The sequence below is a fragment of the Lithobates pipiens genome, unplaced genomic scaffold (assembly GCF_037356315.1).
Source record: "Lithobates pipiens isolate NorthernLeopardFrog02 unplaced genomic scaffold, aLitPip1_a1.2 Scaffold_28, whole genome shotgun sequence".
In the NCBI taxonomy this organism is placed as follows: Eukaryota; Metazoa; Chordata; class Amphibia; order Anura; family Ranidae; genus Lithobates; species Lithobates pipiens.
Genome location: NW_027507789.1, coordinates 185,410,098 through 185,436,715, shown reverse-complemented (window position 1 = coordinate 185,436,715; position 26,618 = coordinate 185,410,098). Strand labels below are relative to the sequence as shown.

Sequence of the window (26,618 nt, the reverse complement as noted above, 5' to 3'; positions counted from 1 at the left end):
TCTAAGGGTATCAGAGTAAAGGGGGCTGAATACAAATGCACACCACATATTTATTTGTATCTTTTTTTCCTTCCAATTCACACTTTGTGTTGGTCTTTCACATAAAATCCCACTAAAATACATTTACCGTATATACTCGAGTATAGGCCGACCCGAATATAAGCCGAGGCCCCCAATTTACCCCCAAAAAAACTGGCAAACTTATTGACTCGTGTATAAGCCGAGGGTGAGACATGCCTGTCCATCCCTGTGTGTGTGTCCGTCCATCCCTGTGTGTCCGTCCATCCCTGTGTGTCCGTCCATCCCTGTGTGTCCGTCCATCCCTGTGTGTCCGTCCATCCCTGTGTGTCCGTCCATCCCTGTGTGTCCGTCCATCCATCCCTGTGTGTGTGTGTGTCCATCCATCCATCCATCCATCCCTGTGTGTGTGTGTCTCCATCCATCCATCCCTGTGTGTGTGTGTCTCCATCCATCCATCCATCCATCCCTGTGTGTGTGTGTCTCCATCCATCCATCCATCCATCCCTGTGTGTGTGTGTCTCCATCCATCCATCCATCCATCCCTGTGTGTGTGTGTCTCCATCCATCCGTGTGTGTGTGTGTGTGTGTGTGTGTGTGTGTGTGTGTCCAGCCTACCTTTGTCCCGAGCCTCCGTCCCGTGCCTTGCCTCCTTGCCTCCGTGCCGTGCCGTGCCTTGCATCCGTCCCGTGTCGTGCCTTGCCTTGCTCCCGTCCCGTCCCGTGCCGTGCCTTGCCTTGCCTTGCCTCCGTCCCGTGCCCTCTTCGTCGGCGGCCATTGTAAAATTCAAAAGCTGCGCCGCCGCCTTCGCCTGTGATAGGCGGAACACTGAATTTCCCAGCAGCCTGTGTTCCGCCTATCACAGACGTCGTATCATCCTCGTCCGTAGTACGAGGATGATACGATGTCCGTGATAGGCGGAACACAGGCTGCTGGGAAATTCAGTGTTCCGCCTATCACAGGCGAAGGCGGAGCCGGAGGCGCGGCTTTTGAATAGAATGGCCGCTGTCTGTCTGCTCGACACGCTGATCGAGCGGGCAGACAGCGATGACTCGAGTATAAGCCGAGGGGGGCACTTTCAGCCTCAAAAAAGAGGCTGAAAATCTCGGCTTATACTCGAGTATATACGGTACATCTTTGGCTGTAACATGACAAAATGTGGAAAATTTCAAGGGGTATGAATACTTTTTCAAGGCGCTGTATGCTTTTGATTCTGCAAGTTTTCTTTTCCAGCCTAACTTTAGATAAGACCTTCATTTCCAGATTGCTCATGGGCCTCGTTCAGAGTATTAATGCTTAGTGCCGGCATTTTTTAAGTGGTTTCACTGAGTTTGACTTTTACCTATTATTTATTTTTATTTTTTTGTCCCCTTACAGCCTGAGGTAGAACGCAAGCTTTCCCAGATGATCCTAGACAAGAAATTTCACGGTAAGCCGCCGAAACGGGGTTACATGGCCGAAAGCTTTTCATAGCGACTTATTTTCCAAGTGGCAAATCTTGCGTGAGAGAGGAAGGGTTTAATATGTTGATACATTTTGGCTAAACAAGACATTCACAGCCGTCTGGGCTGACTTTATTAGCAAATCATTGCAGGGGGATTAAAACAGAAGCTCAGAAAGCGGCCTGCGTTCTAGCGATAAGGGATCAAGAAGATGGGAGCTCCCCGGAGGCCATTTAAATACTTGTTACATAAAGAGCTTAGATGATTTCGAATTGTCATTTTGCTTTTATGCAAGAAAGGAAAAAAGGCTGTTTTAACTATGGGCTGTGTCAAAGCTAGAGACTCCAGTGCCTGTTAAAGGGAAACTGTTGTGTACTATTAACTGAGCACATATTTTTTTGGTGTTGGAATACTGATCTTAACCACTTCCAGCCCAAGCCAATTCTGGCATTCCTCCTACGTGTAAAAAAAAAAAAAAAAATCATATTTTTTTTTTTTTGCTAGAAAATTACTCAGAACCCCTATATATATATATATATATATATATATATATATATATACTGTATTTTCTGGCGTATAAGACTACCTTTTACACTTAAAAAAAATGCCCAAAAATCGGGGGTCGTCTTATACACTGGGTATACAATGCTGCCCGATGGATGTCAGCCCCCAAATGTCTGCTAATACTTTATGTGGCTTCAGCTACAAACAGTATACGCCGTTGAGACAATCCCGTCGAGCGATGTATTCTATTAATGAATACAGAGCCTGCTTGGATTGGAGAAGCAACCTCTGCCAATCCGAGCAGGCTACATAGAGTAGCCTGCTTGGATTGGCTTTGAGAGAGAGAGAGAGGAAAGGGCTGATGATGCTACAGCCTTTTGCCAATCCAAGCAGGCGTTGTATTCATTAAAATAATACACCGCTCACCATACTTCCCTGGGTAAATCTATTCACTGATCTACTACTACTATACATCCTGCTGTTTGCCTTTGAGGTCCCAGGCACCCAAGAGGAACAGGTAAATCTGGGACATATGACAGGGGGGTTACTAAATGCATTTTGGTGGACAATACCCATAGAATGTAACCCAAAAGTGGTATAGGTTTGGTTAGTGAAAAATTCTACTTTCCAGAGTTGTGGCATTCAATAGATCTGTTTGTGTTATTACTGTTTGATTTACATGACATATCACAGCATGGCGGATGAGTAGTTGGCATTCTTGCTTTGTGTTTTTTAATGGTTCTAATGTTTTTTTTAAATGGTGTTGCCTCAGAAGGGGGGGTAGTCTTATACCACGAATATTGCCCAAAACCTATGTTTTCACTTGAAAAATAGGGGGTCGTCTTATACGCCCAGTCGCCTTATACGCCGGCAAATACGGTATATATATGCAGCGATCATTGCAATATTTTAAATCACGTGGTATTAGCGCAGCAATTTTTCAAACGCATATTTTTTTTGGGGGGGGGGGGGAGAGAGAGAGAAACACTTGAATAAAAAAAAACCACACAATTTACATCAATTTCTTGTATAATGTGAAAGCTGATGTTATGCTGAGTAAATGGATACCTAACATGTCACGCTTTAAAATTGCACACACTCTTAGAATGGCGCCAAACTTCGGTACTTAAAAATCTCCATAAGCTATGCTTTAAATATTTTTACAGCTTACCGGTTTAGCGTTACAGAGGAGGTCTAGTGCTAGAATTATTGCTCTCGCTCTAACGTTCATGGTGACATCTCGCATATGTCGTTTGAATGCCAATATATATGTGGACGCGTGCCCCCATTCCCTCGTGCTTGCACACAGAAGCAAAAACATGCATACACATACATTTTTTTTTTTTTTTTTACTTTCCCATTAATTTTTTGATCACTTTTATTCCTATTACAAGCAATGTAAACATCCCGGTAATAGAAATAGGGCATGACAGGTCCTCCACACACACACACACACACACACACACACACACACACACACACACACACACACACACACACACACACACATAATATAATATGAGAGATGGATATCTATCTCTAAAATAAATATAAATTATTTATATATATATATAATTTTATTTATTTTAGAGAGAGAGAGATATCGGAGGGGAAAAACATGGGGGAGACCATTTTAAACCAGGCTTTTAGAATAAAAATGTTTGCAGGAAAAAAATTTTTTTGATTGTAATATATATTTTTAAAACTAGTCGTCCCCCCCCCCCCCCCCCCTTTTCTTTTTAAAAAGGGAACAAAAGAAGCTCTTAGAATGTTGCAATTATAGCTGGCGGTCAGCAGATCTTTTCTTGCACAGTCTTGGTGGTTGTTTGTGCCACAGACAAGGAAGCACATTATTATGACTGAGCTCTACACCCTGCTGATGTTGATGATAGAAGAGAAGTGAATGATATGTAATAAAGCGAGACTTGGTTACATCCAGAGCTCTTGTAGAATCATAACTCAGTGATCAAACCACTACCTTGTATCATATTCATTATTATAACCACCGCTACACTAATCGGTCTTGAGGGGGATTTGCTTAAAGCTGAAATCCAGGGTAAATTATTTTGTCTAAAAAAGACAAGGCGTGTGTATACTTGAGCCTTTTGAGTTTGTTGTATATCTCCTCCAGATCTGTGCCATAGTCTAGCAAAAGTCAACTACTGCACTTTGTGCAGCAGTCTCTTGTACTAAGGACTGGTCACTGCTTCTCTTTCTCTTTGTGCAGGGTGGCTGGTCTGGTCTCCACCCCCTCCTGTAATTTCCCTTTGTAGCCTGTAGTGGGTGGAGCCTGCTGGGTCCCTCCTACAGCTCTACTCTCTGCACAGATTATGTACAGCTCAGTGATGATGTCACTGCTGTTTTTCAAAGGCAATACCTGGGTATGCAAATACCTTTTGGTGCATGCAATGGGTATTCTATCCTAATTGAGGAATATATTTAAATGAAAGTTGTGCCTCAATTGAGAGCATTTTGAACAGTAAGTCGGTGTTGATATACATTATGATGAGCAAATTCATAGGCCTTTTTTTAAATTCTGGTTTCGAGGTTTAGGGTTTGTGCTAAATGGCGCTTTGAAGCAGTTAAATGCATATATTTAGTAAAATAAGATGTTCATGATTGTTTTTTTTTTTTTAGTTTTTTTTTTTTAAGTGGAACTTCAGCAAGAGTCTTTCTTTTTAGTTTTGAACAGAGTGGAGAGTGGTTGGAACAGCTGTTGGGGTTTTATTACTCTGTGTCTTCCTTGGGAAGGCAGACAGCGAGAACATTCTACCCATCTCCAAAAGCCAAAAAAAGAATTAAAAAAATGACATCGGTAGTTCCTTTTTAGGAGTTTATTTATGTAAATGTATCTTTTGTTTAAGATGAGGTCATTTTGTGTAAGGCCCCTTTCACACTGGGGTGGTGCCGCTTTACTGTCGTTTTAGCGACAGTATTCGGCCGCTAGCAGGGCGGTTTTACCCCCCTGTTAGCGGCCGAGAAAGGGTTAAAACCACTGCAAAGTGGCGTTTCAAAGATGCTGCTAGCATGACTTTTTTTTTACCGTCCTGCCAGCGCACCGCTCCAGTGTGAAAGCCCCCGGGGCTTTCACACTGGAGTGTGAGGAGCGGCTCTTTCAGGGCACTTTGCAGGCCCCATTTTTAGCACCTGCAAAGCACCCCAGTGTGAAAGGGGTCTTACTATAAATGGGTATTGTGAAAAATTGAAGATGTGTATATATTGTGTGATTTAAGATGAGATTGCTTGATTTTCTTGGTCTGTGTGCTTTCCAGGTATCCTAGATCAAGGGGAAGGGGTCCTGATAATTTTTGATGAGCCCCCTGTAGATAAGACATATGAAGCTGCTCTGGAAACTATCCAAAACATGAGCAAAGTGGTGGACTCTCTCTACAACAAGGCTAAGAAACTTACATAGGTGAGTGATGGGGTCAGAGGGGGGGGAGGAGGGGGGGAGAGTAATTGCTTGTTAACATATGAGCCAAGAAAAAGGAAGTGTAATAGCCAGTACGGCTCCTTCTGCTTGATTCCGAGTAACTTTTGTGCGTCGGGCTTGTGTACACATGCTCGGAAGTCCCGACATCAAAGTTTTGGTGGTGGAAAAGTTGAGAACCTGCTATCAAACGTTTGTTGGCGGAAAGTCCAACAACAAATGTTCGATGGAGAATACACACAGTCGGACTTTCCGACAACAAGCTTGCATCCAACATTTCCCGTCGGAAAATTGTACCGTGTGCCAAAGAGTCTCAATTTGTATGTAATCAGGCAGGCCCTTGCACTACTTGGCTTTGGTAAATCTGAAGACAAAAATCTGCAGTAGTGTAGTGTGTATGGGGCTTTAGGGAGAATAAATGCAATCTCCTCCTGCCACCCCAGCCCCCCCATACTGAGTTCTCCATTTTCAGGGGGCTGTTAAGCTCAGGTTAGTGGAGCATGTAGTTGCTGGGAAATGGGATTCTCTAGCAGGACGGGATGATCTTGTGTTTTTAGTTGTAGGAAGTAGCAGTGGAAGGAGATTTCACAACAGTGTTGTCATATACTGGTAAAAATATAGCACAATGGAGACGTCTAGCGTGTCTAATTCCTTCTGCTTTTCATTCAACACAGGATGTGTTTTTTTTACACCATCATGTCTGTATTTCTCTGTTGTGTAATAATGGGTGTTGTGTGTGTATATAGAGCCATGAGCAAGTTGTTCATTGAGCTTGCTTTCCTATTAGCGAGATTTCTGTTCCTGATGTATGTCATCTATTTCTTTTTCCCATAAAATTATTGTACAAATTCACTTTAATGGGAACTACTGCTGGCATGTTTTGTTTCATAATTTTGCAGGGAGGACATCTAGACGGCACTTTGGCCTAATGCATTTGTAGTGCAGACGGCACTCTGTACATTCCTGTAACTTGTATTCTTTCTCTTTTTACAGGCCACCATGAAAGTGTTGACTCTTGAAGAAGCAGAACAGGAGCAGTGGACACCTCTCTTCCTCGTGTGGGATATGGAAAAGGGGCAGGGGGCGCTCAAGGGAATCCTTTTTTTTTTTCTTTTTTCTTTTTTTTTTTTCTTTTTTTCCATCCCTCCTTTATAACATCTTTTGTTGTCACCAAACGATTTTAAAGTTACATTTATGGGTACCTCATATTCGCACTTGAGCCGCTTCCAGGTTCTGAGTTACATGCAACATTTACTGACTGTGTCCACTCTCAGCCATCCCAAGTCCTGGGGTTTGGGTAGAACATTTTTGCTTGTTTTTTTTAGGTATTTTTTTTTCTGTGTATTTATCAGGAGTGGGGATGCTGGGAGGGTCTGCTAAAGCTTAGCCGGGACCCCCAGGAGCACACATGCATAGCACTATACTGCTCTGTGTCTTGTGTACCATACATCGGCTTTCAGGACCCTGGAAGGAGGCTTGTTGAGGCTCTTGGTTCAGCTTCATCAGGGAGCCTTCACTTCTGATAAATAAACGGGTTTGCTGCTTGCAGGGATTTAAAAGTTACTGTCGCTGCTCCTGTTACCAATTCGATAAGACCTGCCCCCGGCCCTGATCATGTCCTTTTTGGGTTTCAGTGTCCCACAAGAGGTGCACAAATTCCACCCAGCTGACCAGAGTATATCTGATGTTCAGATGTGTTCCAATAAAGATCCTTTTTTTTTCTTTTTTCCTTCTCTTTTGTGTGTTTTCCATATGCATCAGCTTAATTTAAAGAGACTGAATCCTGTTTTGGTCAGTGCAAGTATTGACATAATTATGATTTGTAGACTTGCCTATGAAAGATTTACACTTGCACCCGAGGCTATTAGATTTTGCACATATACACTATATTACCAAAAGTATTGGGGCGCCTGCCTTTACACGCACATTAATGGCATCCCACTCTTAGTCCGTAGAGTTCAGTATTGAGTAGGCCCATCCTTTTCAGCAATAACAGCTTTACAACTCTTCTGGGAAGGTTTAGGAGTGTGTCTATGGGAATGTTTGACCATTTTTCCTGAAGTGCATTTGTGAGAAGGTCTGGCTTGCAGTCTCCGCTCTAATTCATCCCAAAGGTGTTCTGTTGGGTTGAGGTCAGGACTCTGTGCAGCCAGTCAAGTTCCTCCACCCCAAACTCGCTTATGTGTTTTAAACTTGAGTGAATGCAGTGTTTACTTTCTTGTGTATTGATGTATGTGTTCCTTGAGTTTTGTTGGTCTTTGATATAAAAAAAAAAAATCATCTGAGGGCTATATGGTATGCAGTGCAGTAAGCTACATGTGTATTTCACTGCATTGTCATTTATTACTAAGCCCCCCCAACCCAAATGTGTGCAGCAATGCAGAAAAGAACAGGATGACTGCAAGTCTTACCTTGATTCTGCACTGTTAGTTGGAAACGCTTAGATTTCAATGTAGTCTGACTTTTCAGCTTGAGTGAAGGGTGAGTGATCCCATATTTGCCAGTGGTTGCCCAGCCAACACTTGGCCTCTCATTCTGTCTCCTGTTTAGTGTAAAATTGGACAGTATTATATAAAAGATCTCTCAACATACTTTGACAGATGAGTAGTGGAAGCAGAAGAAGCTGCAGCAACATGGGACTAGAAAATCGAGAAACAATTTCGCCAAAAAAAAACATTCCATTCCCCGTTTTTAAAAACCCTGTAATCTACTATTTTTCATGAAATTGTTTCTTGTAAAAATCCTATTTAAGCTCCCAGTCCTCTCCCCCCCCTTTTCTTTCTATTTATTTGGAATGAGCAGTGCACACTTGTTGCAGTCATGTACACTGCTATATGTACTCTGCACATTCTATAGTCCAAGGTCCATAATCCATCTCGGGAACTAGCAAAAGAGGGTGTCTGTGTTCCTACATAAGTGGGCACGTGAAGAACGAATGTAGTCACCTTCTAACAGCAGAGAAAAAGTAGTTTGGTTTCACTTTGACTTATTTACATAGTTAGTAAGGTTGAATAAAGGCACCAGTCCATCCAGTTCAACCTGAGTGAGTGTCTACAATTGTGCCTATCCCTGTACATTGCACTCACATCGGTCCCTACCCTCAAGGAGCCAACAATCCAAGGTCCTGATTCATATACTAGGGTCAATTTTGGACAGAAGACAATTAAACTACCTGCATGTCCTTGGAGTGTGGGAGGAAACCAGAGTACCCGGAGGAAACCCACACAGCTACAGGGAGAACATGCAAACGACAGGCAGGTAGTGTGGTGGTTGGGATTCGAACCAGCGACCAATTCTTACTGCTAGGTGAGAGTGCTACCCACTACACCACTGTGCCGCCCTAATTTATGTTACATTTACACATCAGAATCGTCGTCTTCTCCTTAATTGCTCTTGGGTAGTACTAACTCTATCCTAGTGAGTGTTTGATGATTAAACTCCAATACATTTTGGGAGAACTCACAATAAATTCACTGGTGTCAGGCTCTAGAAACTGGGGTTGATATACGAAAGCTGGAGAGTGCAAAAATCTGGTGCATTTCTGCATAGAAACCAATCGGCTTCCCTTTTTTATTTATTTTTTTATTTTTGCCAAACTTAATTGAACAAGCTGATTGGCTACCATGCCCAGCTGCACCAGATTTTGCACACTTCAATCTCACTAAGGCTCCTTTCACACTGCCGTGACTTGAAAGTCGTTTTTTTACCGCTTTTATGACGCGATTTCAGGGAATTCCTGTGTAAACGTGAGGTCTGTGGACCTCAACTCGCATCAAAGTTGGACCAAAGTAGTACAAGGCCTACTTTTGAAGTCACACATATATGAATGGCACTTTGCAGTCCCAAATCACACATGTGTGAAAGGGGCTGAAGTTAAACCCAGTGTGTTCTAGCAGATGTAAACTGAATAGCACACAGGCCTGTCATCAGTAACCCTGGCTGTACTAACAAATAGGAGCACAGCAGTTCTGTCTTCATTCCTGATTATCCACAAGTCCACACACAATGTATAACCAAAGTATTTTCTTTTCGTTTTGGACAGCATAGCGGAAGGTTTAAAACCCATGTCATTTTATTTTTTGCCTGTCCCGTTGAGTTTTTTTTTATTCACTTCCTGTCCGGGAAGTAAAACGAAATCTCTACAAAGTGAAGGCAATTTTGTTGTAGTTGAGGATAAAAGCCCTAAGTGGAGATCTGCAGTGGAACCCATGAAGAAAGGAGGTGTTTGAAGGCACTTGGGCATTAAAGATTCAGCATTGTTATGGAACCTACATTTATAACACCATAAACATGTTTTGTGGCTTACACTATCCACTTCTTAACGCTTTCACGCCGCCATAACATAACTGGGCTTTTTGCCATGGGTCCGCATATATGTGTATCTGTCTTTGCGCTAGGAGCGTGCTCCCAGCACAGAGACTGGGGTCTCACCGAGAACCCCCGGGTCCTGCACTAACGATCGGTACCCAAAACTCCAGATTCCGGGTCATCGCTGTGGTAGCCTCTGATTGGCTATCAAAGTGATCAGTTGCTATGAAGCCCGCCCCTGTGTTTCCCTCTGTGAATGGAGAGGAAAGATGCACTGTATCTTCCGGTTTCCTTGCAGAGAGAAAGCAAAAGTGTGTATTAAAAAAAAAAAAGAAAAAATACCTATCAAGGTTTGATCTAGGTCAATACCAGGGTTAGTTTGTGAGTCAATTAGGGTTCAAAGGTTAAGGTTAGTATATTTTGGGAACAATTTTTTTTTATTAATTTCAGTGTGTTTTTAGGTAGGACCAGAAAAAAAATGCACAAAATACGCACAATTGTTTTTGGACTGCACTGTGGGTATAAATAACGCATAACATACAGACATGGTATCGCTGCAATCGCTAGGAGCAGGAAAATTTTATTGTGGATTGTTTTTTGGTGGTAGGTTATGGTAATAACAAGAAATATGCAGCTAAAATCAAAAAAAAGTTTGTTTTTTTAACCATATTGGGTTAGATTTCCTTTTGATAATAAAAAAAAAAACAGAAGATGTCCATTACCATTTACAACCAAATGAAAGCCCCATTTGTCCTTAAAAAAAAAAACAAAGTATAATTCACTGTATACATATAGTAGTTGTGATGATATGCACTAACACATAAAAGTTACAAAATTGGGTTTAGGCATTAAAGAGGTTGTAAACCTTCGTGTTTTTTCCCCCTTAATGTATAGGATGTATTAAGGTGAAAAAACACCTGGAACTGACCAGCCCCCCATCCAGTCCGACAGAAGCCAGCCGTTTGGTTGAAGGGGCATGACCGAAAAAAGGGTCGCCGATCAGCGCTCTCAGCTAATGGGAGCACTGACCAGAGTGTTCTGGGGGAGTGGAGGCATGCCCCTGTCAGAACACAATGGAACAGTGTGGGAGGCTCCGACCTGCTGGGTTGAATCAAGGGGAAAGGAGGTAGATTGAAAATTGTGAAGGTAGGGGAGATGTGATAAAGAGCTCCCTATACCAATTCCCAATTCAATCATACCAAAAGCATGTTGGACTGCTGGGTTGAATGTAAGAAAAGTATCAGTGTGTGCTAGGCTTTAGTGTACCTTTGTTGTCACCAGTACAGGTGTCCTTATTGGACGTTTTCCCCTCATTTCTTGTTCTGGTGTCATGGTATCGCTGTAAAATTTAGAATTTCCCATCACTTCCTGTCTTTGTGACCGTTGTCACCAGGACCAATAGGGAGTGTGAACCTCATGGACAGCAATAAAACACTTGACTGAAGTTCTAATACTTGACTAAAAAAAGTAAAAGGAAAATGAATAATTAATTTCATATTATTAATTTTCCTTTTACTATTTGACCTTTTGGTTATACTACAAGCTGCTCTATATTTGTGGTTTTCGGGGTGCACGGCTTAGAGGTTTTTTATCTTTATTTACACAATCTAAGAAAAAAAAAAAAGGTTTTGGCTTTACATACACCTTAAAAGTGAATCAGTGGATGGGAAATTGTTTAGTTGTGCTCTTTATACTGAATGTGTGATTGAGAACATTGGAGTCGACTTACTAAAACTGGGGAGTGCAAAATCTGGTGCAGCTGTTTGTTGGCCAATCGGCTTCTAAATTCAGCTAGTTGAAAGAGAAGCTTTTACAAATGAAAATCTGAAAGCTGGTTTCTATGTAGAGTTGTGCCAGATTTTGCACTCCACTTTTGTTAAATCAACCCCATTGCTTTTTCCGTGTGTCTTCACAATTGTATTCGTTGCCTTCTATTGTGCTCCATCTATTGGAGTTTCCCGCAAATGACTGTCAAGTGTCAAAACTTTTTTTCTATTTTTAGTGTAATGATTGGGAATTTGTGAAAGACAAATCAGGACTTCCTTATCTGGACCAAGCCTGTATTCAGAATAATGTAGTCTGGGGATTTCAGTAGAAATATGAGATGCTGTACCCTGGGGCCATGCTCACAATTGGCTGCTTTAGAGTGGTTTGTCTGCAATGATCGCGAAGTCAGGACCTTCTCTTCAGAGCTGAACTATATGTATTATAGGTACTTTAATTGGAGCTATACACCTAGTTAGTTATATAAATTGGGAAGGTTCAGGATGTGTCAGGTTTTTATTGCTTGTACTACCTCAAACCATAGTACACAGACTTTATTGAAATCATCTACCAGGTGCACGGCTAACTATGTCTTATTGCATAAATCCAGTGTCCAGTAAAAGTTAGCATTCTAGGATGAAATCCAATGGAATTTATGTACTAAAGTCCCTAGCAAATTAACACATTCTTAAAGGGTTTGTAAAGGTGCGTGTTCTTGCACCTTAATGCGTCCTATGCATTAAGGTGAAAAAACACCTGTCGGTTACCACCCCCCCTCCCCAGCCCCCCTGTTTTACTTGCCTGTACCCTTGAACTTGTCCCACAGGGACGTGCTGTCTCTCTGTTAAGGGGTTCTTGGTTGATTGGATAGATTGATAGCAGCGCAGCCATTGGCTCCCACTACTGTCAATCAAATCCAATGATGTGGGGGGCGGGGCCAAGTCCTGCATTCGGGATCTATGGACGCTGAATGCTGGGAGCGCGCTTCTCCCAGGGGGTTATCTAATGTGGGGAGGAGCTGAGGGACCCCCAAAGAGCAGGTTCAGGGCAAAACGAGCTGCACAGTGGAGGTAAGTATGATATATTTGTTATTTATATTGCTCGCTCGTCCCCACCCACTTTCCTGGCTGGCCGGGTAGCGTGCTCGGATAAGGGTCTGATATGGACCTGGGGGGAGACGTGCTCAAAATGAGCGGACTTTTCTCCGGGCGGGAAAAGTCCGTTCATTTCAAAATGCGAAATGCGAGTCCGGACTTTTGGGTAAAAAAAAGTCAGCCGGAGCCTACACACGGGTGGTTTGTCCGGCGGACTTTTTCACCGGATTGTTTGATCGTGTGTACGAGGCATAAGAGATAAATTTTCTGTCCGGTCATACACTTTGTACCATTGAGGAGATTTTTGTTTGTTTACCCCTCCTGGGAAATGAGGAAAAAACATTTTCAAGGAAAAATATGAATATAAGCTTGCCTAAGGTCCTAACCCTTCACCTATCTTATCCATTTGTTTATCAGAACGTTGTAGCCCGTATTTCTAGTTTTATAAGAAACTTGTCAGGATAGAAATATTGGAGCTGCAATTGCTGACTAGTTTTTCCAAAGTGAATGTTATGGGGCTTTAATCCTTCTCTTAGGTACCTTTGCAAGTTACCAACCTAGAACAATAAATGTAACAAGCACATGTACGAGGGGCATTCAAGTCAAACCGGGACTTTTAATTTTCAAGGTATAAAAAAGGGATGTTATACTACATGCAGTAGTAAGTGGCAAGTGTCCTATTACTGATAGGCGGTGCACATGTTGCGGGACAGTCCAAAGATCCTTAATCAAGATGGCAGACAACAGTGTTCGTGTGTGCATGGAACGACGCGTGGTGATGACGTTTCTTGTGAACGAAGGCACAACCCGCGGATATTTATGGAAGACTTTAAGCACAGTATGATCATGAGACGCTCAGTAAAATTTTTGGTGTAAATATTTCAAAGATGGCTGTACATCTGTCAGTGACGATTCCGTAGTCATTCCTGTGAACATTCAGCGCATGGAACGCCTATTCCTGGATAACCGACACATAACCTGTCGTTAAATTGCACAAGAGACTAATATTTCTGTGGTCAGGGTGAACACGATCATTCACAAATATTAGCATTTTTGAAAAGTTGGCGCACGCTGGGTACGAAGACAGCTTTCTGCTTTTGGCCGACACAGAAGAGTTGAAGTCTGCATTGCGTTGAAGGAGCGTTTTGGGAGGGAAGGCCAGGGTTTTCTGGATCGCTTCATTACATGTGATGAAACCTGGGCACATCATTTTACTCTGTAATCAAAGCAGTGGAAGCATGCGGACTGATCCCCACCAAAATAATTTCGAACAATTGCGTCTGCAGGTAAAGTGCTGGCAAGTGTTCTGGGACAAACGCAATGTTTATTCGTGTGGATTTCCTCCCCCCGTGGTGCCTCTATCAACAGTGAATATTACTGATGTATTCTGAGTGATAAGCATATGCGTTTTTGGGGAAAAAAGGCCTTGTTTTGTCACTTAGGCCGCTGAAAGCATCGGCCGTTGGCAGTAAAGTGCTGCTCGTTTTAGCGGCGCCTTACCCTTTTTGAGCAGCGATTTTAGTTTTTTTTTTTCAGCCGCTAGCGTGCCGCTTTTATCCCCAGAGAAAGGTTTAAGAAGCACCGTGTTGTGGCGCTCCCAAATCACCCTAAAGATGTTGCATGCAGGACTTTTTTCTAACGTCCGGCAAGCGCACCGCCCGGGTGTCAAAGCACTCATTCCAATGAATGGGAGGCAGTTTACAGGCGCTATTTCGAGCGCTACAACGTCTGAAAACTGCTTCAGTGTGAAAGCGATCTTGGGGCATCCTAAGTTCATACAACTTAGTGCACCATGTGCACATTACAGCAACTCACCTGGGGGGTATTGCAACATCCCCCTTAGGGTTTTTTTTTTTTATTAAGCTGTTTTCCCTGGTATTTTTGTTTTGCTCTTTTTACAGTAGCATCCAAGCTCTGTTCTTAGTCGGATTAGGTGTTTGGAGAGTCAAAAAGCATGCAATTATCCACACAAACAACTGCAAGCAGGATGTGGGTATCTCATTTGTCACAACTGACTGCTAGCACAATAGGGGAAGACAAACACCTGCATTGTAGAAAGCGACCGAGTGCGCCACTGAAATGTTTTTTTTTTTATGCCATCCTGTTATCGGGTCTTGTGTTTGAATAGTTAAAGGTTATTTCCACTTTCGCAGTCAAATTTGAGAAAACCTTACTAAATGTTTGTGTTCCCATTCACACAGCAGGCCGGGAAAAAAGCTTACCTTTTTAGATGTTTCTAAGGAGATATCATGGCTGACTCTTAAGAATTTCTGGATAGTTCAACGCTGGCTATACAGTGGCAGAAAATCATTCAAAAAATTTCATTTTAAGAATGGTTGTTCGATTTTCTAAGAACCCTTCCTTTCACACCGAGCTGTGGGGGGCGTCGGCAGTAAAGCAAAAAAAAGGGGTTAAATCCGCCCGCATAATGCCGCCAGATCAGCGTTTTGCCGGCGGTATTGCAGCGCTGCCCCATTGATTTCAATGCGGAGAAGCGGTGAGTTCACCACTCCAAAGAAGATGCTGGTAGGACTTTTTGTGAGCGCTATACAGTCGCTATTTTTAGTGCTGTAGCGCCTGAAAAACGTTGGCAGTGTGAAAGGGGTCTAATTGTTAGCGGACTCTGATCAGTGACGAGAAAATTTTAAGGGATGGGATGAAAAATTTCTGTTTGGTTTTCATTTGGGAAATTACATTCATTCTAAAACTGAATGTTAAAGTGGATTTCCACCCAAGAATAAAACTTCAACTTTAAGGGAAGGTGACCCCCTGACATACCACATTTGGCATGTAATTTTTTTTGGAGGGGGGAGGGCTCCAGCTCCCACTTCCTCCCGTGGCACCGCAGCGCCAGAAGGAATATCACCTCTCCCCCCCTTCCCTCTTGTCAATCATCTGGGACGCGTCACAGGTCCCAGATGATTGCCCGGCCAGTCACAGCGTGGCCTGCACATGCCCAGTGCGTGCCTGGTTGCGAAGCCACAGCTGGGCGCCCACAGTGACAATGCCGGCACCGCAGAAAGGAGGGGGAGACAAGCGGGGCTTAGTTCCCCCCCGCATCGCTGGACCCTGGGACAGGTAAGTGTCTGATTATTAAAAGTCAGCAGCTGCAGTATTTGTAGCTGCTGACTTAAAAAAAAAAATAATTGGCGGAACTCTGCTTTAGTGGTTGTAAACTCTGTTACACCACTTGTACCTACCGGTAAGCCTATAATATGGCTTACTTGTAGGTACTGTAAATATCTCCTAAACCTGCACGAAGAAACGGCTCGATGGTTCCTTTGCTAAAGGGCTTGTGCCGTGCCCGGCACCTTCCTTGCGCAGGAGTGGCGTCATCGCAGCTCTGGCCAATCACAGTGCCGGAGCCCGCGAATTCGGAAATAGCTTTGGGAGACATGTCGCCGGGCACAGCGGTGTACGGGGAACGCTGCAAGAGCTTGGATCTAAGGTAAGTATTTCATAATGAACCAGTATGCAATGCATTCTAGCTCATTATGCCTATGGAATTGTAAAGTACTTTTCAAGCAACATTTGTCAGTCATCAAATGAGAACATTTATTTGAAAATCTAGCTTTACACTGTCTTGTTCCCACACAGAGTATGCTATACCTCATTATCGTTCAATGCAGGAGGGCAGTTTCTAATTTTTTTTTTTAACCCTTTGTTAGGACAGACAGTGTTCAAATCTACTTTAGAGCCTATAATGAAGAATTGTGAATACAGTACAGATGGGTTATTATGGTAAACATTACGTTTTTATCTGTATAGGTGCTGATACTGAGCATTCGTACGTGTACTTGAGCAAATTCTCCGATACCTAAAACCGATACCTTTGCAGTGCAGTATGAGCCCATACAAAATGAGTGAGCTCAAATTGCACGCAATTTGAACAGAAATGTGGTGCGATTCCTGTGCAAATAACATGCGGTTTCCACCACCGCTCCTATGTAAACGCAGGCTCGTCTTAGTGACTTTAGCTTGGGTTCGCACAGGAGCGGTGCATGAAACCGCATGTTATTTGGACAGGAATCGCACCACATTCCTGTTCAAATTGAGTGCAATTCATTGCAATGCGATTTGAGCCCATTCATTTTGTATGGGCTCAAATCCCACCGCAAAGGTATCGGCAAGTATTTGGCTGAAAGTATCGGTACTCGCCGGTATAAAACCAGTATCGGTGCAACCCTAGTAAACAGAAATAGCATGTAAGGATTTTTAAGCAAGTACAAAGTAATTAAAGCGGAGTTTCACCCATATAAAAGTCAGCAGCTACAATAAGTGTAGCTGCTGACTTTTATTAATCGTAGTCACCTGTCCCACGGTCTCCTCAGTGCCATCATTGTGACTGTGGGCGCCTGGCTGTGGCTTCATAACCAGGTACGCACTACACATGCGTGAGCCACGCTGTGATTGGCCGGGCAATCTTCTGGGACCTGTGACATGTCCCAAAAGATTGCAGGGAGGGAGGGGGGAGAGGTGAACTTGCCAGGGAGGAAGTGAGAGCTGGATGCCCCTAAAAAGAGGGTATTCACCCCCCCAAAAAAAATTACATGCCAAATGTGGCATGTCAGGGGGTCACTTTAAGCGGAAGTTCCATTTTTGGGTGGAACTCCGCTTTAAAAAAAGTAACCTGCAATGTTTAAATTTGAAGTTCTTCTATGTTAATGTAACAAGAAAGCATCCAAGTTTGGCTGCAAAAGTTGAAATACTCTTTGAAGTTTTTCTCAAAGAGACCCTATTTAGTTTGTAAAGGTTTAAAGGCCAACTTTTGCACCACGGTACACCTGTATTTGGGGTGTAACATGGTATAAATGCCCCCCCCCTCCCCTCCCCATGAGAGCATGCAGGGACTCCTTTGCCCCACAGCCCATTACTTTTGAAATCGGCACAGCCATGTCATTCATTTACAGAGATCTCTGATCTGTGGCAGACGGATTTGTAGTTCTCATTGGTGGTCAGCACACTCGTAGTCCACTGATACTTCCTCCAACTCTGCACAGACAGAGTGTTAGGAGAAGAGTCTGCTGGAGCCTGGCATTACACCCATGATCCACTGATTGTGGGTGCAGTGCTTTGAAGGCTCCTGTGCAAAAAAAATGCACTTTTTATTTTCTTCAACATTATGTGCATTTTTTTTTTTAAGGTGAAAATGCAGCAATACCCTGTTTTTCAGGTCATTCATTATGGCTGCAATTTGGAAATTTGTAAAAAAAAAAATGAATCCGAAAATAATAAAGAAAATTTGAAAGAATAACTAACTAAAAATAACTATTAAATTATAGGTATTGGAATTTCCTTTCAAATTTGGCTGTTAGTGAACATAACGAATACGAATTTATCCAAACTTACGAATTATCTGAAATAACGAATGCCACATCTAAACAAATGGAGTGGGACAAATTAATCATAAAAAATATGATTAAAACATTTTTATTATTGTTATTTATTATTATTAATTCCATTCCATTTGTTTAGATACAGCATTCGTTATTTTGGATAATTCTTAAAGCGGGGTTCCACCCTAAAGTGGAACTTCTGCTGATCGGAACCCTCCCCCCCTCCGGTGTCACAATTGGCACCTTTCAGGGGGGAGGGGAGTGCAGATACCTGTCAAAGACAGGTATTTACACCCACTTCCCGGGCATAGACTCCCGTGGGAGTCTATGCCATTTCCTGTCCTGCCGCGCTGTCTGCTGGGACACACACGGGTCCCAGAGACAGCGCGGACAATTCCTATTGCGCTGCGTGACTCGCGCATGCGCAGTAGGGAACCGGGAAGTGAAGCCGATTCGCTTCACTTCCTGATTCCCTCACCTAGAATGGTGGCGGCAGCAGCTGAGCGATCGATCGGCCTCGGCATCGCTGGACCCCGGGACAGGTGAGTGTCCATTTATTAAAAGTCAGCAGCTGTAGTATTTGTAGCTGCTGGCTTTTAATATTTTTTTCCGCAGTACAGTCCCGCTTTAAAGCGGGGTTCCACCGCCTTTTTTTTTTTTTTCCCGCAATAATGTTTTAAATTAAGTTTACTAAATATTTCACATACCTCTATGTGCTGTCCGATTCTCTTCCAAGTCTTTTTCATTCCTCCAAACTGCCTAGGAAAACGTCTCCAGGCGTTTTCCATTTTGCCTGTGGGCATGTGAAGCCCACAGGCATTGTCTTCCGGGGCACAGTCCTCTAAACTCCCATCATGCACTGCCCTTATGAGCTGCGATCTCGCGCATGCGCAGATCAATCCGCTTGAGCGAACACAACAACTCAGCCTGGGCGCCGCACAGACTCCTGGGGAAAAAAAAAAACGATCCCAGGAGCCCCTGCGGCAGACAGGAAGAAGTGACCTGTCGCTGAAGCCCCGCCCATTTCCGCATCCGCTCCGCCCCTTTCCACAATCTCCAGAGGCAGAAAATTTAAAATAAGAAGAAAACAGAAGAAGACAGCAGAAAGGTAAGGGGGTTACCCTAGCGATTAGGGAAGTGGGGGGGGGGGGGGAATCACATAGACCTAGTACTGTTATTTAGGATGGACCTCCGCTTTAACTTTGGATAAGTTCATATTCGTTACGTTCACTAACAGCCGAATTTGAAAGGAAATACCTATAATTTAATAGTTAAGCTATTATTAGATTTTTGAATTTTTGAAATTTCAGATTTACAAATATTCAGAAAAATTTATTTAAACAAGTTTTCATTCATTTGGATATTTTTGAGTGAATAAAATTGTTAAAATTCATTAAAAACGGATTTGGAACGAAACAAATTGCACACGTCTAATGCCCTGCAAGAAAAGCCCCCCATGTACATACCTCTCTGGCAGCACGTTACCTTTTCTCTTTTGCATTTTTGGAAAGTATTCAACACTTTTGGGGCATGTCAGCTGTTTGCGTTCCCAGGCAGGTGCTAGTTCTTTTCTATGACCCCCTATGTCACTACAGGGCTCCACAGAGGATAAGAAAAGGGAACCAGTGGGCAGGGGGGGGGGGGGGGGGGGGAACAGGCATTGATATGGCCAGAGGGGTCAAATGCAGGGGAGGTCTTCCAAGGCTGCTGCCCTGAAATGGAGGCATGAGCAATTGGCTGCTAGAGAGGTGAGTATTCGATCTCTCTAATGGCAGTTGATTGCCACATTTAAGGATTTGTAGACCATGCACGGCCTCTGTAAGAAATAATCATGGATAACCAATACATTGATGATGAGCTGCTTGTACCAAGGAGTGAAGAACAAGAATGACAACTATGGACAAAGCCTTTATAAAATCTGGAATGGCAGCCTATCCTTGCAGATTAGGATTATCCCTGGAAATGGATACAAGAATGAAAAGGAGGCATGCTGCAGTTTTTATAGTTTCTTCTCTGCTCCTTATGCAGTAAGATTTCTATGGCAACAGAAGTTTTCTTTCTTTTTTTTTTTTTTGGGAAAAATACTTTTTATTGAGTTTTTGTGTGAAAAGAAAAATTACATAGCAATGCCTCTGGACATACCCCGGCTTAAAGAACACACAATGGGGGTTATTTACGAAAGACAAATACACTTTGCACTGCAAGTCCACTTGAAAGCGCACTTGGAAGGGCAGTCACTCTAAATCTAAGGGGTAGATCTGCTGATTTTATCATCCAATCATGAGCAAGCTAAAATGCTGTTTTTTATTTGCATGTCCCCCTTCGGATCTACAGCAACTTTACTTCCAAGTGCACTTGCAGTGCAAAGCGGATTTTCCTTTAGTAAATAACCCTCAATGTAACAGTCCTATAAGTTCTAATATATCTATGGTGACAACTACAACTTAAACTGCTCGTGCTATCAATTGGAAGGGATATTGGGAAGGATAATGGATCATATACTTTATGTGACCACTTCAGGGAGAGGCACTGAGGTTGGGGGAAACTCATCTAGGTGTACCATCAAATACCAGCAGAATTAGGTCTTCAGCGCTTCAAGATATTTGGTTAAAGTCAACAAACAAAGGGATCTAGATCTTATTGTGTTGCATTTGTGATGTCTGAGTCTGACCACACATGCCAAATTTTGTCAAACTTGGGTGGGCAGCATCTAGCGAGATAAACCAATTTGTATAATGGCACCACTGAGTTGATCAACGATTTCCATGAACTGAAGGTGGGTACCTCTGGTTGTTTCCTCTGATTTGTTTATGAGTGAAGCCATCCTAGCATAAAATAATAGAAGTCCTATTAGGGTTCTGGTTCCTCGGGGACGGTCCAGGGGGCCGACCAGACCCAGCAAGCAGATCGACACCTTCAGGGGAACATGGATCATGAGCAGAGGTTCTATGAATTTTGTGACCTCCGTCCAAAAGGACTGGATCCTGGGACAGGACCATAACATATGATTGCAGAAGTTTTCTTTGCCTGCTATACTGGGTACAAGATGTGCCATATTTTATATCATGAGAAACCGAAGCTGTACACAGGTCTAATAAGGTTTTTTTGTACCTAAGTTGCCTGTTTTCCAAGTCAGAAGGGCTGAATGATAAGAGATGGAGCAAATGAAAAATAGGTCTGATGACGTCGCATTGCCATAAGAACATGGAATACAGTCAGGTGTTATCCGTCATTTCTGACCTGCTCTGAACTAGCAGTTCGTATTCTCTGACCCAGTTTTTATGAGCTATTTTGAGCAGCAGGTTGTTCATAACGTAGCAAATATACAGTATATTGTTTCACAGTTGATGCTGCTGGACTCAATAGGCTTTCTTCAAATGAACAGTTATGGACCAGTCTAGAAATGCCATACAAGCATCCTTGAATGGCAACAGAATATTATGCATACAATTAATGGGAAATTCCAATTTGTGATAAATGGATCCCTCTATATAAAGTCAATGTACAGACATGAAGGCCACAAAGTCTCATCTCCCTTTTGGTCTGTTACAGTGCCTTGAAAAAGTATTCACACCCCTTGAAATTTTCTACATTTTGTCATGTTACAACCAAAAATCTAAATGGATTTTATGTGATAGGCTAGGGATATGCAATTAGCGGACCTCCAGCTGTTGCAGAACTACAAGTCCCATGAGGCATAGCAAGACTCTGACAGGCACAAGCATGACACCCAGAGGTAGAGGCATGATGGGAATTGTAGTTTTGCAACAGCTGGAGGTCCGGTAATTGCAAATCCCTGTGATAGACCAACACAAAGTGGCACATAATTGCGAAGTGGAAGGAAAATGATAAATGGTTTTCAAATTGTTTTTACAAATAAATATCTGAAGTGTGGCGTGCGTTTGTATTCAGCCCCACTTTACACTGATATCCCTAACTAAAATCTAGTGCAGGGATATGCAATTAGCGGACCTCCAGCTGCTGCTAAACTAAAAGTCCCATCATGCCTCTGCCTCTGGGTGTCATGCTTGTGGCTCTAAGAGTCTTGCTATGTCTCATGGGAATTGTAGTTCTGCAACAGCTGGAGGTCCGCTAATTGCATATCCCTGATCTAATGGAACCAATTGCCTTCAGAAGTCACCTAATTAGTAAATCCAGTCCACCTGTGTGTAATTTAATCTCAGTATAAATACAGCTGTTCTGTGAAGCCCTCAGAGGTTTGTTAGATAACCTTAGTGAACAAACAGCATCATGAAGGCCAAGGAACACACCAGACAGGTCAGGGATAAAGTTGTGTAGAAGTTTGAAGCAGGGTTAAGTTATAAAAAAGATATCCCAAGCTTTGAACATCTCACGGAGCACTGTTCAATCCATCATCTGAAAATGGAAAGAGTATGGCACAACTGCAAACCTACCAAGACATGGCCGTCCACCTAAACTGACAGGCTGGGCAAGGAGAGCATTCATCAGAGAAGCAGCCAAGAGGCCCATGGTAACTCTGGGGGAGCTGCAGAGATCAGATGGGAGAACCTGTTCAAAGGACAATTATTAGTCGTGCACTCCTTAAGTCTGGCCTTTATGGAAGAGTGGCAAGAAGAAAGCCATTGTTGAAAGAAAGCCATAGGAAGTCCTATTTGCTGCTTGCGACAAGCCATGTGGGGCACATAGCAAACGTGGAAGAAGGTGCTCTGGTCAGATGAGACCAAAATTTTACTTTTTGGCCTAAAAGCAAAACACTATGTATAGCGGGGAAAAAACAAACAAACTTTGCACATCACCCTGAACACACCATCCCCACTGTGAAACTTGGTGGTGGCAGCATCATGTTGTGGGCATGCTTTTCTTCAGCAAGGACGGGGAAGCTGGTCAGAGTTGATGGGAAGATGTATGGAGCCAAATACAGGGCAATCTTAGAAGAAAATGTTTTAGAGTCTGTAAAAGATTTGAGACTGGGGCAGAGATTCACCTTCAGCATGACAAGGACCCTAAACATACAACCAGAGCTACAATAAAATGGTTTATATCAAACATATTCATGTGTTAGAATGGCCCAGTCAAAGTCCAGACCTAAAGCCAATTTAGAATTTGTGACTAGACTTGAAAATTGCTGTTTACAGACGCTCTTCATCCAATCTGACAGGGGGGCTGAATACAAATCCACACTTTTTAGATATTTATTTGAAAACCATTTATCATTTTCTTTCTACTTCACAATTATGTGCCACTTTGTGTTCTATCACATAAAATCCCAATAAAATACATTTGCATTTTTGGTTGTAGCATGACAAAATGTGGAAAATGTCAAGGGGTATGAATACTTTTTCAAGGCACTGTAAATATGTAATTAAAGGTGTTTTGGAATATCTATTCATGAAAGAATACCTGTTGATTCTGCCGGAAATGTACTGCTGCCCTGAGCACCCTGCAGTGTTATCTAGAGCCGGGGTAAGCACATTTTGGCCTTTGGCTGTTGTGTAACTACAAGTCCCATGAGGCACTGCAAGGCTCTGACAGCAACAAGCATGACTCCCAGAGCAAAGGCATGATGGAACTAGTAGTTCCACAAGAGCTGGAGGGGCAACCTTTGCCCACCCCTGGTCTAGAGCACTGTATCAGCCCCGCAGCTCAACTCTGTGAACTACAGCACACCATCCCTATGTTATATAGTTACATAGTCTGGTTGAAGAAAGACACAAATCCATCTAGTTCACTCAATAAACCAATGTTCTGTAGATGAGCAGAGGGAAAAGTTTTCTGTAGTCCTAACACACTTCCTTTCCTAGAGTGACAACACTAACCTTCCACAGATACAGGGATCAGTTCATTGGGAGATAAATTAAAGGAGGAGTACAACCAAAGCTCGTTTGGCGGTATTTCTCCTGTGTGATCCCAGGAGTTCGTACTGCACTCCGGTAACCCGTTTTCAGCAGACAGAGGGCAGAAGTCCGCAGTCGGCTGACATCACAGAGTCAGTCCAGGCTCGTGCAAGATTGTGACAATGAAGTCAGGATCCGCCCACATGCCTGGACCTGCACCCAGCCTGGCCTCTTAGCGAGCAGCTTAGAGCCGGGCGCTCCCACCGCCTCCCCAGCCCAGCGGTCCAGTGAGCGTAGGAGGTCTAAGCAGAGAGCCGCTGACTGATACTGCTCAGGGATTGAGTGTTAGATTGCTCAGTTTTCAGTGTTGGGGGGGGGGGGGGGGGCAGATATTGCATCCATCCTCTTTTAACATTTGCCCTAAAGTAACTTGTGTTTATCTCAAAAGTAGTAAATTCACTAAACATATTTTATTTAATGGATGAACTATTTATATTTTTTACATTTAGCACTTAAATTTGGTATTATTTTGTAATATTTTGTCACTTTTTTCACAAGCTAACATTGCACCAGAGGAGAGATTGTTCTGTGACTGTGAATTTACTGAAGCATTCCTAAATAGGAATTAATGGTTTTACTTCCTCTTTATTTCCCTGCAAAGGTAAAGCATAATGGGCTACTATGCATTGAATAGTAGCCCATTATGTGTCACTTACCTGAAACCGAAGCCCGCAATGTCACCGCTGTCCCCACTAGCAGGGAGCGTCCATCTTTACCCCTCTTAATTCCAGGGCCGCAAACTCTGGCTCCGTGACTGGCTGGAGTCACGTCACGTCACTCCTGCGCATGTGCGCAGGAGCCGCCAGTCACGGCATGACCCCTATTAGAAACGGCACGATGTGCCCTTTCTAAAGTGCGCATGCGCCGTTGTCATTGGCGCTTGGCTTTTTAGTAAATATCTCCTAAACCGTGGAGGTTTAGGAGATATTCAAGCACCTACAGGTAAGCCTTAATATAGGCTTACCTGTAGGTAAAAGTAGTTGTACAGGTTGTACAACCACTTTAAAGCAGAACTAAAGCCTTATTTTTCAAGAAGCCAAGTAGAAGATGCTGGCCAGGGAGGTTGGACCATTGTATTCTGACAGCTGTCATAATACGTCTGGGGGGGAATTCCTCTATCCACTGCACTTGTGTGGATGGAGGAATCTTTTGCTTTTTTTATTCAGCCTGCTGAAAATAAATCTAGCTGTTTTATAGACTGCTTTAGTGTGCTTTTTATTCACAGAATGATCTCTTTCTAGTGCAGTGTTACAAATTATTTACATTCCTGAACTAAAGGCATAACATTATCACAGTTTATTTCCTTATAACTTACTGAACTTTGCAGAGTTCCCGTCATTGTTGTGTAGAACCCTGAGGTTTTTGGCAGGGTTTCTAGTAAATTTACATGCCAGGTATAGTTACCTTGGAGAATTGATAGGAGATCAATTGATTCCACCCTAATTCTTGAATTGCTGCACTTCTCTCTTCTGTCACTAGATGGCTTGGTATCTGGTGGCATTAGCTACCCAAGGCATTGCAAGGACAGATTAGGAGTATATGGGGTATCTCTGCCAATGGGCAGGGATTTTCTTGGGTCCCTTGACCTGCTGGGAGAACCTATTTATTTGGATGGATTCAGGTGATCAGGGTTCTGTGCCTCCTGGGCGGACGTGTGTTGGGCTTCTAGGCCAGAGCCTGAGGCCTATCCCGTGGACATCTGGCTGCTAGACTGTCTTAGGGCCTATCCAGAAGCAGGAGAGCAGTGCAGGGTTTGGACTGCGGCTTGCAGTCCAACCAGAAGTGACGGTTCTGCTGGCCGGAGAACCTGTCATTGTCAAAGGTAGAGGGGAAGCTGTCGCCACTAAGGGACCATCCACCTTGTTACCAGGGACCACCGTGAGTAGCTGAAGCAAGTACAGGAGCAGTATTCTCACCAATCGGGAACGGTGAAGAATCGGGAAACTTCAGCAGGTGTCAAGCCAGGGACCCAGCCAGCCGAGGTGATCAGCGGGGTGATACTTGAGGAGTATCTGGGGTCCGGTGCACATATGAATAGAAAAAGCAAAATCTAGTGCTCTCTGTATATCAAAATGGTTTATTTCCTCATTAAAATGTTACTCACAAACGCAGCACTTAAGCAGTGCGGGCTCGGGATGCATAGAAACAACAAGATGCTGCCACTGCGACTCACCCTGTACGCCTTACGTCAAATATATATGTGAAGTGAACGCATTTTCTGTGTGTGCAGCAGCCAGGTGGGGGGGGGGGGGGGTATTTTTCAACTTTTCCATTTTTTGGGGTTTTTGGTGGGATTTTTTTATTATATCACCTACTACACATATCACGATTTAGTGATTAAGGTTATTATTATTTGAGCTGATAGAAATTTTTATCGTTACAACTTGTGTTAGAAACTGTTAGAAGATTATTGCCATAGGAGACAGCTGTAGATGTGGTGTCTTGTTGATGCCTTTCCCTGCATGGCTGTCTGCCTATAGAAGTCTCGGAGTCTGCCAAATTAACATTGCATCTAGTAAGGGTTGTCCTGGCCCTAACCTATACATGGGTCGAATTTTAAGATAATTGTCTTTTTCGAAAATCGTATCTATGACTTTTCATTCTAATTTCGCACCATTAGTGGGCTGCAGCAACAGCCGATTTTCTTGCTACCATCGAATATGAGTAATCGGGAATGTTGGAAATTTTTTGAAAAACTAACAATTTTCTAATCAATGATGGGAGAATTGTGTGAGAAATGTAATCAAAAAGGAAATGCGCATGTACACAAAAAGAACATTCTCGGAAAGAAAAGAAAATTCCCATCCATGAAAATTCTTTTCTGTAGCAACAGGAGGTGAAATCGA

The 26,618-nt window shown here is 43.1% G+C and overlaps 1 protein-coding gene across 1 annotated transcript in view; it reads left to right on the top strand.

The window, feature by feature from the left end:
• The window catches only part of PSMD11 (proteasome 26S subunit, non-ATPase 11), a 50,631-nt gene extending 43,512 nt beyond the window's left edge, over positions 1-7,119 (top strand). Inside the window, exons 12-14 of the mRNA XM_077460117.1 lie at positions 1,396-1,447; positions 5,237-5,379; positions 6,388-7,119. Of these exons, the coding sequence (XP_077316243.1) occupies positions 1,396-1,447; positions 5,237-5,379 (195 nt within the window). The 3' untranslated portion in view covers positions 6,388-7,119. The remainder of the gene's footprint in view (positions 1-1,395; positions 1,448-5,236; positions 5,380-6,387) is intronic.
• The last annotated feature ends 19,499 nt before the right edge of the window (positions 7,120-26,618 follow it).